The sequence below is a fragment of the Salvia hispanica genome, chromosome 2, assembly GCF_029641045.1.
Source record: "Salvia hispanica isolate PSC_SH4W2 chromosome 2, Shi_PSC_v1, whole genome shotgun sequence".
In the NCBI taxonomy this organism is placed as follows: domain Eukaryota; kingdom Viridiplantae; phylum Streptophyta; class Magnoliopsida; order Lamiales; family Lamiaceae; genus Salvia; species Salvia hispanica.
This window is the reverse complement of record NC_142693.1, coordinates 27733624-27747084: the sequence shown is the minus strand read 5'-3', so window position 1 is coordinate 27747084 and position 13461 is coordinate 27733624. Positions and strand designations below refer to the sequence as shown.

At 36.6% G+C, this 13461-nt stretch overlaps 1 protein-coding gene and 3 pseudogenes across 2 annotated transcripts; 3 read left to right on the top strand and 1 right to left on the bottom strand.

Moving 5' to 3' along the window:
- The first annotated feature begins 3212 nt into the window (after window positions 1-3212).
- LOC125202146 (receptor-like protein 54) lies at window positions 3213-5710 on the top strand (annotated as a pseudogene).
- A 982-nt stretch (window positions 5711-6692) lies between these two features.
- Window positions 6693-7482, top strand: LOC148932025 (uncharacterized; annotated as a pseudogene).
- On the top strand, window positions 7194-9978 carry LOC148932024 (receptor like protein 27 pseudogene; annotated as a pseudogene). The gene is made up of 2 exons (XR_016135781.1): window positions 7194-7323; window positions 8587-9978. The product of XR_016135781.1 is annotated as a receptor like protein 27 pseudogene (transcript).
- A 185-nt stretch (window positions 9979-10163) lies between these two features.
- LOC148932023 (uncharacterized) lies at window positions 10164-13305 on the bottom strand. Its single transcript, XM_089065629.1, has 5 exons — window positions 13190-13305; window positions 12044-12511; window positions 11613-11846; window positions 10860-11140; window positions 10164-10504 (listed from the first exon to the last, which is right to left on the bottom strand). The coding sequence occupies exons 3-5, from the start codon at window positions 11712-11714 to the stop codon at window positions 10168-10170; spliced, it is 720 nt and encodes a 239-aa protein (XP_088921755.1). The 5' UTR covers window positions 11715-11846; window positions 12044-12511; window positions 13190-13305; the 3' UTR covers window positions 10164-10167.
- Window positions 13306-13461: the final 156 nt, after the last annotated feature.

Here is a 13461-nt window from a genome sequence, read left to right as displayed (position 1 = left end):
CTTATTTATCTTTGATATTCCAATATATTTTACTCCCTTCCTCCACCATTTAAAGAACCTTTTTGCCATTTTGATTTATCCATAATTTATACAACCATTTACTTTATTTCACTTTAGTATACAAACTCCACATTCCACCAACTTTTTAGGCTCACAATCCAATATAAAACTAATACTCCCTCCGTCCCAAAAAATGTGCATTTGGGTCCGGTTGCCATTTTGATGATAACCCGACCGCAAGTCCAGCTTAGTGAACACCCTTGCCTTTCCCAGCTCATCGAAGAGCTCGTCTGCGGTCGGAATCGAAAAATGGTCTGGTACAGTGGCTGTGTTTATATAAATGATGGATACAATGATGCATTTCGGGAAAGAATTGATAAAAAAGTCACAATGTGTAACTGATAACTATGCATTACTCTTGCATTAAATTAAATGAAATAATAAAAATGAAAGAAAGAAATTCAACTATAAGTAAAATCTTGATTACGATTGGGACAACGAGTCTTACGACGAGGCAGGGCTGCCTTGGTGGACCGGGCCTGCACGAAAGTATAGAGAGTATTAGCCCCAACCTTTCTAATCACAGAGTCAAAAAGGTTGAGGATAATTGAAGACCTAGCTAATTCATTCATTTCAGCCTTTTTCTCAGCAGACATATTTTCAGGAAGAACCCCTTCAATTGCTTTGAAAAGCTTTTGTTGAATCAAGACACATTTTACCTTCTGTTTCCAAATAACAAAATCATTTTTCCCATTGAAGGGGACAATGCCAACTGGCTGGGTCATTTTGAGAAAGATCTTTACACACACAAAGAACCCACAACACCAAGGGCAAAGCAAGCAACTCTTCTTTCCCAGATAGTGGATTTAAACAAGTACTCCCTCCGTCCACGATTAGGAGTCCCAGTCACTTTTGCGCACCCGTTTTATAGAAATAATAAAAAATAGTTAAAGTGGAGAAATGGTAAATTAAGAGAGAGAATAATGTTGACAAGAGTCTTCTCAACATTATTCTCTTTTTTACTTTACCATTTCTCCACTTTAACTATTTTTTATCATTTTTATAAAATAGGTGCGCAAAATTGACCGGGACTCCTAATCGCGGACGGAGGGAGTAACAGAATCCACTAGGAACAGATATGCAGAGATTTTTCATGCAATAATATCACATATGCAACTAGCAGCAAGCACACACGCACAGGAAGAAAAACTCAACGTGATCCCAGATACACTATTATCAAGTCAGGGGAGTTCCTCCCTATCTGTCACGTGTACCCCGGCAAGAGGATTTCCCAGTTCACAATCACCCCAATGGGGCGCAGGGGGTCACTCAAGGCGGTTAAGGCACAAGGTGGATAGGTAATTCACTCAAGACACATAAACTGAGCTCTGAGATACACACCTTGAGTAAGAAAAGAAGAACAAGCAAGCAGCGGAAAAGAACATGCAAGAAAACAAGAGCACAGAACCTAGACCGCGGCCAGCGGTTACTACCAGCAACAAAAGCCCAAGCCTAGGGTTCTAAGAAAGCAGTAAAAGAGAGGTTCAGCAAATTTACCAGAGGGGGAACCCTATCGTTAAGGAGAACCCGACTATACCTGAGAGCCTATACCGGAGGCTTGAGCTTTACTCTGAAGAGCCCACCTCCTTTTAATTTGCGACCCGGCGTGCCTAAGTGATCCCCCCGTGGCTCTGATACCACTGTAGGGATCAGATCACTTAGGATTCACTAATTACCGAGACCTCTTTTATTGATTGGTTCTGAGATGGCTCATCTCAGAGGTACAAGCCAATACAACAGTGGTATCACGATTACACACTAAGTATGATACAAGAAGACACAATCCGAAACCCTAGCTCTAGGTAAGTCTTCAACCAGACTCAACACTTAGCTCCATCTGATTTATCACCAGCACACTTAGTAGAAAGATTAGTCACACAAGAAAGATGATCCCGAAGGATCAAAGAATAAAAGAGACTAAAAGTCAGAGAATCGGGCCACGAGTGGCTCAGGTCACAGCAGTGACTGCACTAGGCCTCAGACCTCCCCAATCCTCACAGCAAGTCACAAAGGAGAGCACCGTTGAATAAACTCAAACCAGAGATCAGTGGACTCACCGGTCAATAATCACCACGGCCTTCTCACGCGCGGACAAGCCCACACAACTCAGAACGTTACCGCGAACAAAAGAACCCTCAAAACACTCCAAGCACTTCGGGATTGGTCACAGACAACACAGACCAAACCCTAGATAGAGAAGGAAACCGAAGAAGTTGCCTAACACTCAATCTACACCGGTAGAACTCTTAAGAACTGAGAATCATCGGTGGAACAGAGAGCTCGAAGGAGAACTCCAGCTGGATACGCCGGAATCTTAGAGAGAAGGGAGAGAGACGACGGTTTCTGAGAGCAAGAGAGAGAGAGAGATTGAATCGAATAAGTGAAGCCAAAAGGCCTTCTCTCACTTAACAAACACACCTCACATCCGACGGTTGTGGAGCTTGATCCGCGTGGAGTTGCCAGGTGGCGCACATCCAGCAGCCCTCACAAGGAAATGGGCCTGACTTAATTTGGGCCATCAATTAATCATATGGGCTCAGCATAGGGCAACCCAACCAATTAATAATGGAAGCCCAAAACAAGGAGTCCAATAAATCAACAAAATTACTCACAGGTACTATTCCAATAGAGATTGGTGCCCTTACTAATTTACAGTATTTAGACATGAGTTTCAACAAGTTTAGCCAATACATGCCACGAGAAATTGGGAATTTAAAAGGGCTTCAATCCTTGTACCTTAGTAACAACAAGTTATGTGGTAAGATCCTATTTCATGCTCTTACATTCCTTACATTTGTTTTGGGTTGATTGATTTGATGCAATTTACTCACAGGTAACATTCCAAATGCGATCGGTGCTCTTACTAATTTACAAAATTTGGATGTGTGAACAACTTTAGTGGCCATGTGCCAAAAGAAATTGGAGATTTGAAAATGCTTAAGTGGTTGAATGTTCGTACCAACAAGTTAAGTGGTATGAACTTATATTATGCTTTTACATTTTCTCATTTGTTTTGGCTTGATTGATTTAGTGCAATTTACTCACAGGTAGTATTCCAAAAGAGATTGGTGCTCTTACTAATTTACAGTATTTGAAAATAAATTTCAGCAACTTTAGTGGCCTAAGTGCCAAGAGAAATTTGGAACTTGACAATGCTTCAAATGTTGTATCTTGGTAACAACATGTTAAGTGGTAAGATCTCATGTAATGCTCTTACATTCCTTACATTTGGTTTAGCTTTAATTGATTTGATTAAACTTACTTACAGGTAATATTCCAACTGAGATTAGTGTCGTCACTTACTTAGAACATTTGGATATGAATTTCAACAACTTCAGTGATCATGTGCCACGAGAAATTGGGAACTTGACAAGCCTTCAGTTGTTGTTCCTTAATAACAACAAATTAAGCGGTTAGATCGTATCTCATACTCTTATAGTATTTGGTATATATGATTAGGCTTGATTGATTTAATGCAATTTATTCTCAAGTAATATTCCTACAAAGATCGGTACCCTTACTAATTTACAATATTTGTATATGAGTTTCAACAACTTCAGTGATCATGTGCCACGAGAAATTGGCAATTTGACAATGCTTCAGTGGTTGAACCTTCATACCAACAAGTTAAGTGGTAAGATATGATGCTTTTACATTCCCTACATTTTTCTCGGTTTAAACTTTAATTGATTTGTGCAATTTACTCACAGCTAATATTCCAAAAGAGATTGGTGCTCTTTCTAATTTACTGTATTTGGAAATAAATTTCAACAACTTTAGTGGCCAACTGCCAAGAGAAATTTGGAACTTGACAATGCTTCAATCGTTGTACCTTGGTAACAGCAATTTAAGTGGTAAGATCTTATTTCATGCTATTACATTCCATCCATCTGTCTTGACTTAATTGATTTGATGCAATGTAATACAGGTCATATTCCAAAAGAGATTGATGCTCTTACTAATTTACAGATTTTGAGCATGGGTTTCAATAGCTTTAGTGGGCACGTGCCAAGACAAATCCAAAACTTGCCAAAGCTTCAAGAACTGTTCTTGGAAGCCAATTTAAGTGGTAAGATCTTAATTATTTGCTGCTTCTTTTTTAGGCTTTGATTCGAGTGTACAACTTATAATTTTAAAGCCATATTCCATTTAATTTTTTGATTTTTATGCTTTATATCTTCGAATATATACCTTTTTAAACAATAAATATTTATTTTGAATTGATGTATATACAAATTTTCATATTACATGTACAAACTTGAATATAGTTGGAATTGATGCATATCCAAATTTTCATATTACATGTACAAACTATAGACCATTCGTTGTTTTTATGAATTTGATCCGTATGTCGTGTAATATAATCTTTCAGGTCCGATAACATCCACCTTTGTGAATCAATCAGGAATGGTTTTTTTGGGGCTAGGTCTCAACTTCTTCAATGGAGAGATTCCACCATCCATTTGCAACATGACATCCCTCCAAATCCTCTATTTATCATACAATAATTTGGAAGGGCCAATTCCAAAATGTATGGGAAACTTGAGCACATCTCTTTTAATCCTCCATTTGAATGCAAATAAACTTTGTGGCCTCATCCCATCAACATTCACAAAGGGTTGCAGTCTTCAGTCAATCACTCTGAATGGCAACAAATTGGAAGGAACACTACCCCAAACCCTAGTCCACTGCCAGGGTTTGTTGGGCATCGACATTGGTAATAATGAAATACGACATGCGTTTCCCTTTTGGATAGAAACACTCCCTCAACTTCGCTTGCTTGTCTTGAGGTCAAATAAGTTCAGTGGTACGATGTTGGTGGATTCAAACTCAAACACGGAGCGACCATTTCCAAAGTTGCAAGTCTTGGATGTATCGCAAAATGCATTTGTTGGCCCTCTACCTGATAGATATATTAAGAACTTTCGAGGTATGATAGATGCAAAGGAAAACCAGACTGATGATGGAGCAAATTTGTTTCTAAGTTTTATAGACTTGAAACTCACATTGAAAGGATTCGATCAGTTATTGCTGCAATTGTTGGATACCTTTACAACTATTGACTTATCCTCTAACAGATTCTCTGGGAGCATTCCAACTTCGATAGGGAATATCTCTCTCTTAGATACTTGGAATTTGTCTCACAATACCATTGTAGGACATATACCTTCATCGGTTGCAGGTATGAGTTTACTCGAGTCGTTGGACTTGTCTTCAAACAAACTAGATGGAGAAATTCCGAGTGGATTGGCGAGGTTAACATTTCTTGCAAAGTTAAATCTTTCGATGAATAATCTCGAGGGACAAATACCACAGTCTACTCAACTGTCTACATTTGGTAACGAAACATATGTGGGAAATTGTAGGATTGTGCGGATTTCCATTAACGAAGCAGTGTGAAAGAATTGATGTAAAACCTATGCTTCCTCGAGAAGACGGTGATGATGAGTCTGGATTTGTAGATGGATTTGGTTGGCGAAGTGTGGTGATGGGGTATGGATGTGGATTTGTAGTTGGAATTGGAATTGGTTACATGATTATAAGAAGTGGAAGGCCAAAATTGTTAGTGAAATTCTTTTTTGGGGTGGGATATAATAATAGTAAGACGAAGAGAAGAAATAGAGCAAAAGCAACACCAAGGAGAAGGTGATTCAAGACAAAATTGTGATTTCCTTGTGTTTCATTTGTAAATCTAGCATGGTGGTTGTATATACGATGTTTTGTAATTATGCTTTATAAAATATGCAATTAATGTTGCGTAACCAAGGTTGGCTACTTTTGTTCAAAACCTTATTAGTATGTATACATATTGTTTATTTGTGTAAGGCCGGACCAACAATTATAATTGGATCGAGCAAAAGTAAAATATTTCAATGTTCAAAATCAAATATTTCAATGTTCAAAATTGTTAAATTCCAAACTTATGTTAGACTTTGGACCAAGATATATCTCTTTCTTAAACAAAAGAATTTGTTCAGCGCTTGATGATGATTTAAATGACTTGTTTGTATCTAAAAATACTCGCAACTTCTATTGAAATTAAATGTGGACTAATATGATTGATGGTACCATATAAGTGGGAAGACTTTACCGGCTCCTCCATAATGAAATGACAATGATTGTGGCACTCCAATTTTGAATATTATTTCTACTTTCACATTGTTGGCTTGATTTAATTTTAATATTAGCTCACATAATTAGATTTTGTCCCCATGACTACGATTGTGGTAAACGTTGAATATTATTTCAACTTTTCAATATCATGTTCAAACCTAAACCACATATATATTTGTGGTTGCAATATGGCCAATAACATCCCCATATCTTAACTAAGACTAAATCTCACATCTTTGATGAAAACATGAAGGGCGAAATGGTTAGTTCATATATTTGAAGATGATTTATTCGAAGTAATTTTTTTAAGCAAATCTTTCCCCCCACTTAAAAACTCAAAACATTTTATCTTCAATTTTTCCTAACTATTTTCCGCAACTAATATTTCCACCAGTACATTGCATAAAAGAAAATAAACCTGTTTTAAATCTGTTTATTAGACTCCAATTATGCTCAAACTTTCATATAAAAATGTTAGTTTTAGAACTTCAGAATTAGCATTATAGAAGTCAAGCCTAATGGAGAGATCTTCCCAATATATCATTCTTCCACTCCTCCTCATACTTCTACAAAACTCTTTGTTTTTCTGCTCAGCAAATACCAATTTCAACACAGATCTTTCTTCTCTTCTTACCTTGAAATCCCACATAACCCCAAACCCTCATAACATACTCATCAAAAATTGGACCTCTGAAGCCATTGTATGTAGTTGGATCGGAGTTACTTGTGATTCTCGCTATCACAGGGTGACTCGGTTGAATATATCTTCCATGGGCCTTGTAGGAACCATCCCACCTGAAATTGGGAATCTTTATTTTCTCGTTTCCTTAGATATGAGTGAGAATTCGTTTCATGGTCCTATCCCTCCATCAATTTTCAACATGTCAAGTTTGGAAGTTTTGAATTTGAGGAATAATAGTTTGTCTAGTAGTCTACCATTTGATATGTGAAAACACAATTTGAATAGACTCAAGAGACTTCGTATTTCTTACAACGAGTTGTATGGGGAAATACCATCGAGTTTGGATCAGTGCTCGCAGCTTGAGCATCTTTCTCTGCAGAGCAACAAATTCAGTGGACATGTGCCAGTACAAATTGGAAACTTGACCTTTCTTCAAATATTATACTTGGGGGCCAACAACTTAAGTGGTTAGCTCTTTAATTTATTTCCCTACTTCACTTCTTTTTTTAGGCTTTATTTTCCATGTTTCTTACTTCTTTAATCTCTAGCTAGGGTTTATAAGGTAGTGATAAAATGCAAACTTATATATTGTACAAACTCAAAATTCTTCAACACAACTTAAACATTATTTTAATAAAATATCAACACAGTGTAAAATTTCAAGATTTTAATGTCAACACAGTATCAACACAATATCAACACAACATCAATCATTGACTACCGTTGAAATTATGTTAACATTTTCCTGTTGATGTTTTTTTTTGATCTGTTGACATTTTTCAATGGTCCAGATCATAGTTTTGAGTTTGTACAATATTTAGAGTTTTCATTTGATCATATTCCAGAGTTTATATCTAGGAAGATATATTTATTTAAATACTAAATCTTAATTGGAATGGATGCATATCTAAAATTTCATATTACATGCCATATAGGTAGATTTTAGTTGATAAAATTATACGCCCTTAATTTTAAAAAATAATTTGCGCTCTTATTAATTTATTACCTTTGGTAGGATCTTATCTCTCCGTTCCCAGCTTCCAAGATATGCGTCCCACTTTGACCGAACATAAGTTTTAAGAAATGTTATAGAACGTGGGTTGAAAATGTCAGTGGAATGTAGGCCATATTTTTTTATATTAGTTTTATAAAAATATGTGAGTTAGTGGAATATGGGGTCTACTACCAAGAGTGGTAAAAATGAAGTGGAACAATTAATATGGGATATACCAAAATGGAAAACTAAGACACATAATGGGAGACGAAGGGAGTATTTTTTTTTTATTCTTATACCGTTATCCATGAAAAATAGTCTTATTTGTGGACCATATAAGTTTTACTTTGATAAAATATGAGAGAAGAAGAGAGAATGTATAAAATAGGAGAGATAAAGAAAAATGTGATTATTTCTATAAATAAGAATAGAACTAATTTGGTGGAAAGACTAAAGTGAAAAATGTGTATTGAGCGAGAAATAGAAAAAGTGATGAAAATGTTTATATAAATAGTAAAATAGAAATAGAACTAATTTTGGTGTACAAACCAAAAAATAATGAGATTATTTTTGTTATGAAAAATATTATTTAGACAAAATTATAGATTCAAATAGCAATGTAAACGCATATAGAAATATAAATTTGTGATAATGCATTGTTTAATGACGACTATAAATAGATCATTCGTTGTGTTAATGAATTTGAATCTATATGTCGTGTAATATAAATTTTCAGGTCCAATACTGTCCACCTTAGTGAATCAATCAAGAATGGCTTATTTAGGGCTTGGTCTCAACAGCTTCAGTGGAGAGATTCCACCATCCATTTGCAACATGAGATCCCTCCAAATCCTCTATTTATCATACAATTATTTTGAAGGGCCGATTCCAAAATGTATGGTGAACTTTAGCACATCTATGTCAATCCTCCATTTGAATGCGAATAAACTTAATGGCCTCATCCCATCAACGTTTCCAAAGGGTTGCAGTCTTCAGTCAATCAATATGAATGACAACAAACTGGAAGGAACACTACCCCGGACCCTAGTTAACTGCAAGGGTTTGTTAGGGATCGACATTGGTGATAATGAAATACAAGATTCATTTCCCTTTTGGATGGAAACACTCCCTCAACTTCGCATCCTTGTCTTGAGGTCAAATAAGTTTAATGGTAAGATGTTGGTGGATTCAAACTCAAACACAGAGCGACCATTTCCAAACTTGCAAGTCTTGGATTTATCACATAATGAATTTGTTGGCCCTCTGCCTGTTAGATATATCAAGAACTTTCGAGGTATGATCAATGCAAATGAAAACCAGATTGATGATGGTGCAAATTTCTTCCTAAGTTTCATAGAATTGAAACTCACATTGAAAGGATTGGATCAGTTATTGTTGCGATTGTTGGATACCTTTACAACTATTGACTTATCCTCCAACAAATTCTCTGGGAACATTCCACCTTCTGTAGGAAATCTTAACTCACTTAGATACTTGAATTTGTCTCACAATACCATTGGAGGACATATACCATCATCTCTTGAAGGCATGAGTTTGCTTGAGTCGTTGGACTTGTCTTCAAACAAACTCGATGGAGAAATTCCTAGTGGATTGGCGAGGTTAACATTTCTTGCAAAGTTAAATCTTTCGATGAATAATCTCGAGGGACAAATACCACAGTCTACTCAACTTTCCACATTTGGTAACGAATCATATGTGGGAAATGTAGGATTGTGTGGATTTCCATTGACAAAAAAATGTGAGGGGAGTGATGGAAAACCAGTATTTCCTCAAGACGAAGAAGATGGTGATGAGTATGGATTTATAGATGGATTTGGTTGGCGAAGTGTGGTGATGGGGTATGGATGTGGATTTGTAGTTGGAATTGGAATTGGTTACATGATTATAAGAAGTGGAAGGCCAAAATGGTTATTTGAGTTCTTTTTTGGGGTTGGATACAATAGAAGTAAGACGAAGAGAAGAAATAGAGCAAAAGCAACCACAAGGAGAAGGTAATTCAAGACAAACATTGTGATTTCCTAGTGCTTCATTTGTAACTCTAGCATAGTGGGTGCATATATCATGTTTTGTAATTATGCTTTGTAAAATATACAATTAATGTTGTATATCTAAGGTTGGCTACTTTTGTTCACAAAAACTTATTCATATTTATACTTTGGAACGAGCAGAAGTATAATATTTCAATGTTCAAAAAATTAAATATGAGCTGCAACCACAGAGCCATTTCGTGGCGTCCTGGATGCCTTCCCTTTTAGTATAGGGCTAGGACAAATGGAATGATTTTCCTCACGATTGTTTATCCTAGAAGAAAACCCAGCACTTTTACCATCAAAATAATATCCAGTTTAAGATTACAAAAAGGGGAAAAGGAAAGGTGCTGCAGCAGCACAGTGAGGTTTAGGGTGTTATGTAGATAAGTCAGCAGAAAACATGTGCGCGAATGACTTATATTCAAATGATAAGGTACACACCTAACATTTAATTTTCCTAGAGTCTGCTCCTTGATTGGTCCAACAGTGCCATCCCTTGAGATCATTGATTTCTCTTGTTCATTCTTAAAGGTAGCACGGCCACTAGAACCAGCAGGCTGTGACGTTGAATCTAATTTGTTGGTGCCACCAGAAGCTCCTGACCTAAGGAAATTGTTTCCAAAAGTACTAGTGTCATCATATTAAATTATTGATATAACATGGAGATTAGTACGCCAATGACTGAATGGATAAGGATGGTAAATGCAGATCATAAGAAAAGCAATTTGGAAGAAAACAACAGCAGTGGTAACAACAGAGCTCCAAAGATGATGGTACTCCAAAGTTGCATCTATAAGGATAGGGAATTTAATAAAATCAATTTCCAAAACATGCATGGGATAAGCATCACCTAATAAAAGCAAAATACAGAAAATATCGAATCAAAAGCAAATAGAGATTGACAAGCAGCACAGTTGCAAGTAACACAGAGATTTTGGCTCATATAATGGAATCTAACCTAAAACTTTGCGTGGAATCACTGGACTGCAGGCTAGATTCGCTATTGAGCTTAGGATGCATGGTCCTCTTCAGCTCCACATCATTGTCAACAGATCTCGGAAAGGCTGTACCAAATGTGCGTTTCCTTTTCATTTTCTTATCCCAACTGTCTCCACCAGCAGGTAACCTCCTTATCTCTTCCTCGCCCATCTCAGAATCCCCATTGCGGTCCTTAAGCAGATCTCTTTCTTTTGTCATTGTCAAAGGCTGACGTAGTACTCCATTATTTCTGCATTCAGCCTGAGAATGGGAAAGTGTAGCAGACTGTTTTAACCAATAAGATGAAGAGGAATAGCTAAACTAAATAAATAAATAACAATAAAATTGGTGAATACTGAAAGAGGACATATACAAAGCAAATGAGTGCCACCAGAATTAATTATGTAGATAATTCAAGTAAAAGTGGCTGTCAAAATTTCAGCTAAATCATAATCACACTCTATTACGTCATTATGCAGAATTACTGTCTATATTCAATGTAGACGTGAGTACATGTCGCATTGTTATTAAAGGCAATTAAAAAGCATTTATTCCTTGAGCTTGGTCTTGCTAAATCCATATTAAGAAGTGCATAACGAGAGTGTCTTTTCCAGTACCAAATACTCATAAAAAATGTCAAGATTAAGAAACAAAATCGCAGCATTACTAATACAAAATGATGCTGTGAATGAGCAAATGCAGAGTACAAGTAAATAATTAATGCAGTTAATACCCTGGTTTCTGCCACTGATGTCCGTAAGCGCTTATTCAATCCACCATCGTTAGGCCGATCATCAAATTTATGACTTCCAAACTCCCCTGTGCTCCGATGCATCAGTGATTCAAGGTTGAACCACTAGACCATTCATGCATCGGCATCTCATTCCGTTGTTGCTGCTTCTTAGATGACATGGTTTCAAATTTGTTTAACTTATTTAAATGTTCCTCCAATTTTTTTTCTCTAGAACTGCCAGAAACATAATAAATTTTAGAATAGAAGAGATACACGGAATGATGTAAAACATCATACAAATGCATTAACAGAACGGTTTCATCAGCCAAAACAAGACACAAAGATGCACAAAACTAAATTTTTATCAAAACATCCATTCAACAAGATGATTTCAAGGAGGACAACCTCGTTTGGAGTAACTGTAAGTTTACCTGGCTTTAACACAAGAATCGGCAACGCTTGCTCTCAATCGCTTCAATTCCTCAAGGGCATTGGGAGATGGATTCTTTACATGAACCAAACGAGTTATCTTCTGAACTACTGCCAACAAATCCGAGAACCCTCCTTACATCACTAAATTGTGCATGTTTTTGATCAATTAAAATTGGATCCAACGTCAGACATTGAGATAATGTACTTGCATCTCCTGAAGATGATGTTGCACTCCCTCTAGTATTCGCCTTCCCAGAAGAAAAGTTTCTTCCCTCGATTCCATCTCTGAAACTTGTCGACCTATCCAAAGAGGAGGCAGAATAACCCCTTTGCCCATTATGGAAGTTACCAGCAAAACCAGAGTCTGGGCTGGCCGAGGTCAATTCAAATCTTGCATTCCCAGCCATTACTAGGGTGAAATTCTCATGTCTTTGGATCCATTCCCACAAGATATTACGAGTAAAAAACTATCAAATCAAGAAAAGAAAAGGAAAGTCAAAACACCAATCAACAAAACAAAAGCAAGTACGCATTGATTGAGGAATGCAATCCACCAGCCACAGTGAAGAAACTCAGAGACAAGTTCTACAAACAATTCGTAAAGACATTCATTCAACAAGTAGACAGCCTTCTAAAACGTCATAAAAATACAAGTGCACTTAGTTAAGTTGGCAACAGAAAAATACAATCTTCATATTAACAGAACCCTAAGCACTTCATAAAAACAGAGGCATATTAAGTTAACTAACTACACAAAACAAAATCCAACAGTTAGCTACAAAACAATGCAAAATGCAATCTTCTTCTTCATTAATAAGCAAACAAAAGCTTAAATTCAATACTGGTTAGCCCAATTAAAAAAGAAAAGGGAGCAATCAAACACACCACTAGCCACTAACACCCACGAACTCCAAGAGCATAAATTATCAAAATTAGGTCCCAAATATCACACTTATTAGTGAATTAACACATAAACCACTAATCAAAACACTTCAAGTTCTCATTCCCATGCTCAAAATCCATAATTGAGCTAAGTGATAAATTAGGGTTTATTCGCAATTCAGCGCTTCCTCAAAATTAACTGAAATCACAAAGCTTCTAGAACAATTGAAGCAGAGAGGTACGAGCTGATCGAAGAATCTAACCTGCATTCATCAACTTAGAGGGATCGAAGTGAGAGAAACAGTGGAAAACGAAGCAGAGAGAAGGCTGAAGCTCGAAGAGACAGTCAACTACGACAGTAATGACACTTCTTTTTTTTGTTTCTTTTTAGATTTTATTTTTGTAATTTGGAGGTGAGTTGCGGGCCCCACTTTCTCAATTAACGATTAGTTAACAAAATCAATAGTAGCACGCAAATTTAGAGCGTGCATATGGTGCTCTTAGCTAGGAGCAGGGACTGTGACACAGGTACAGT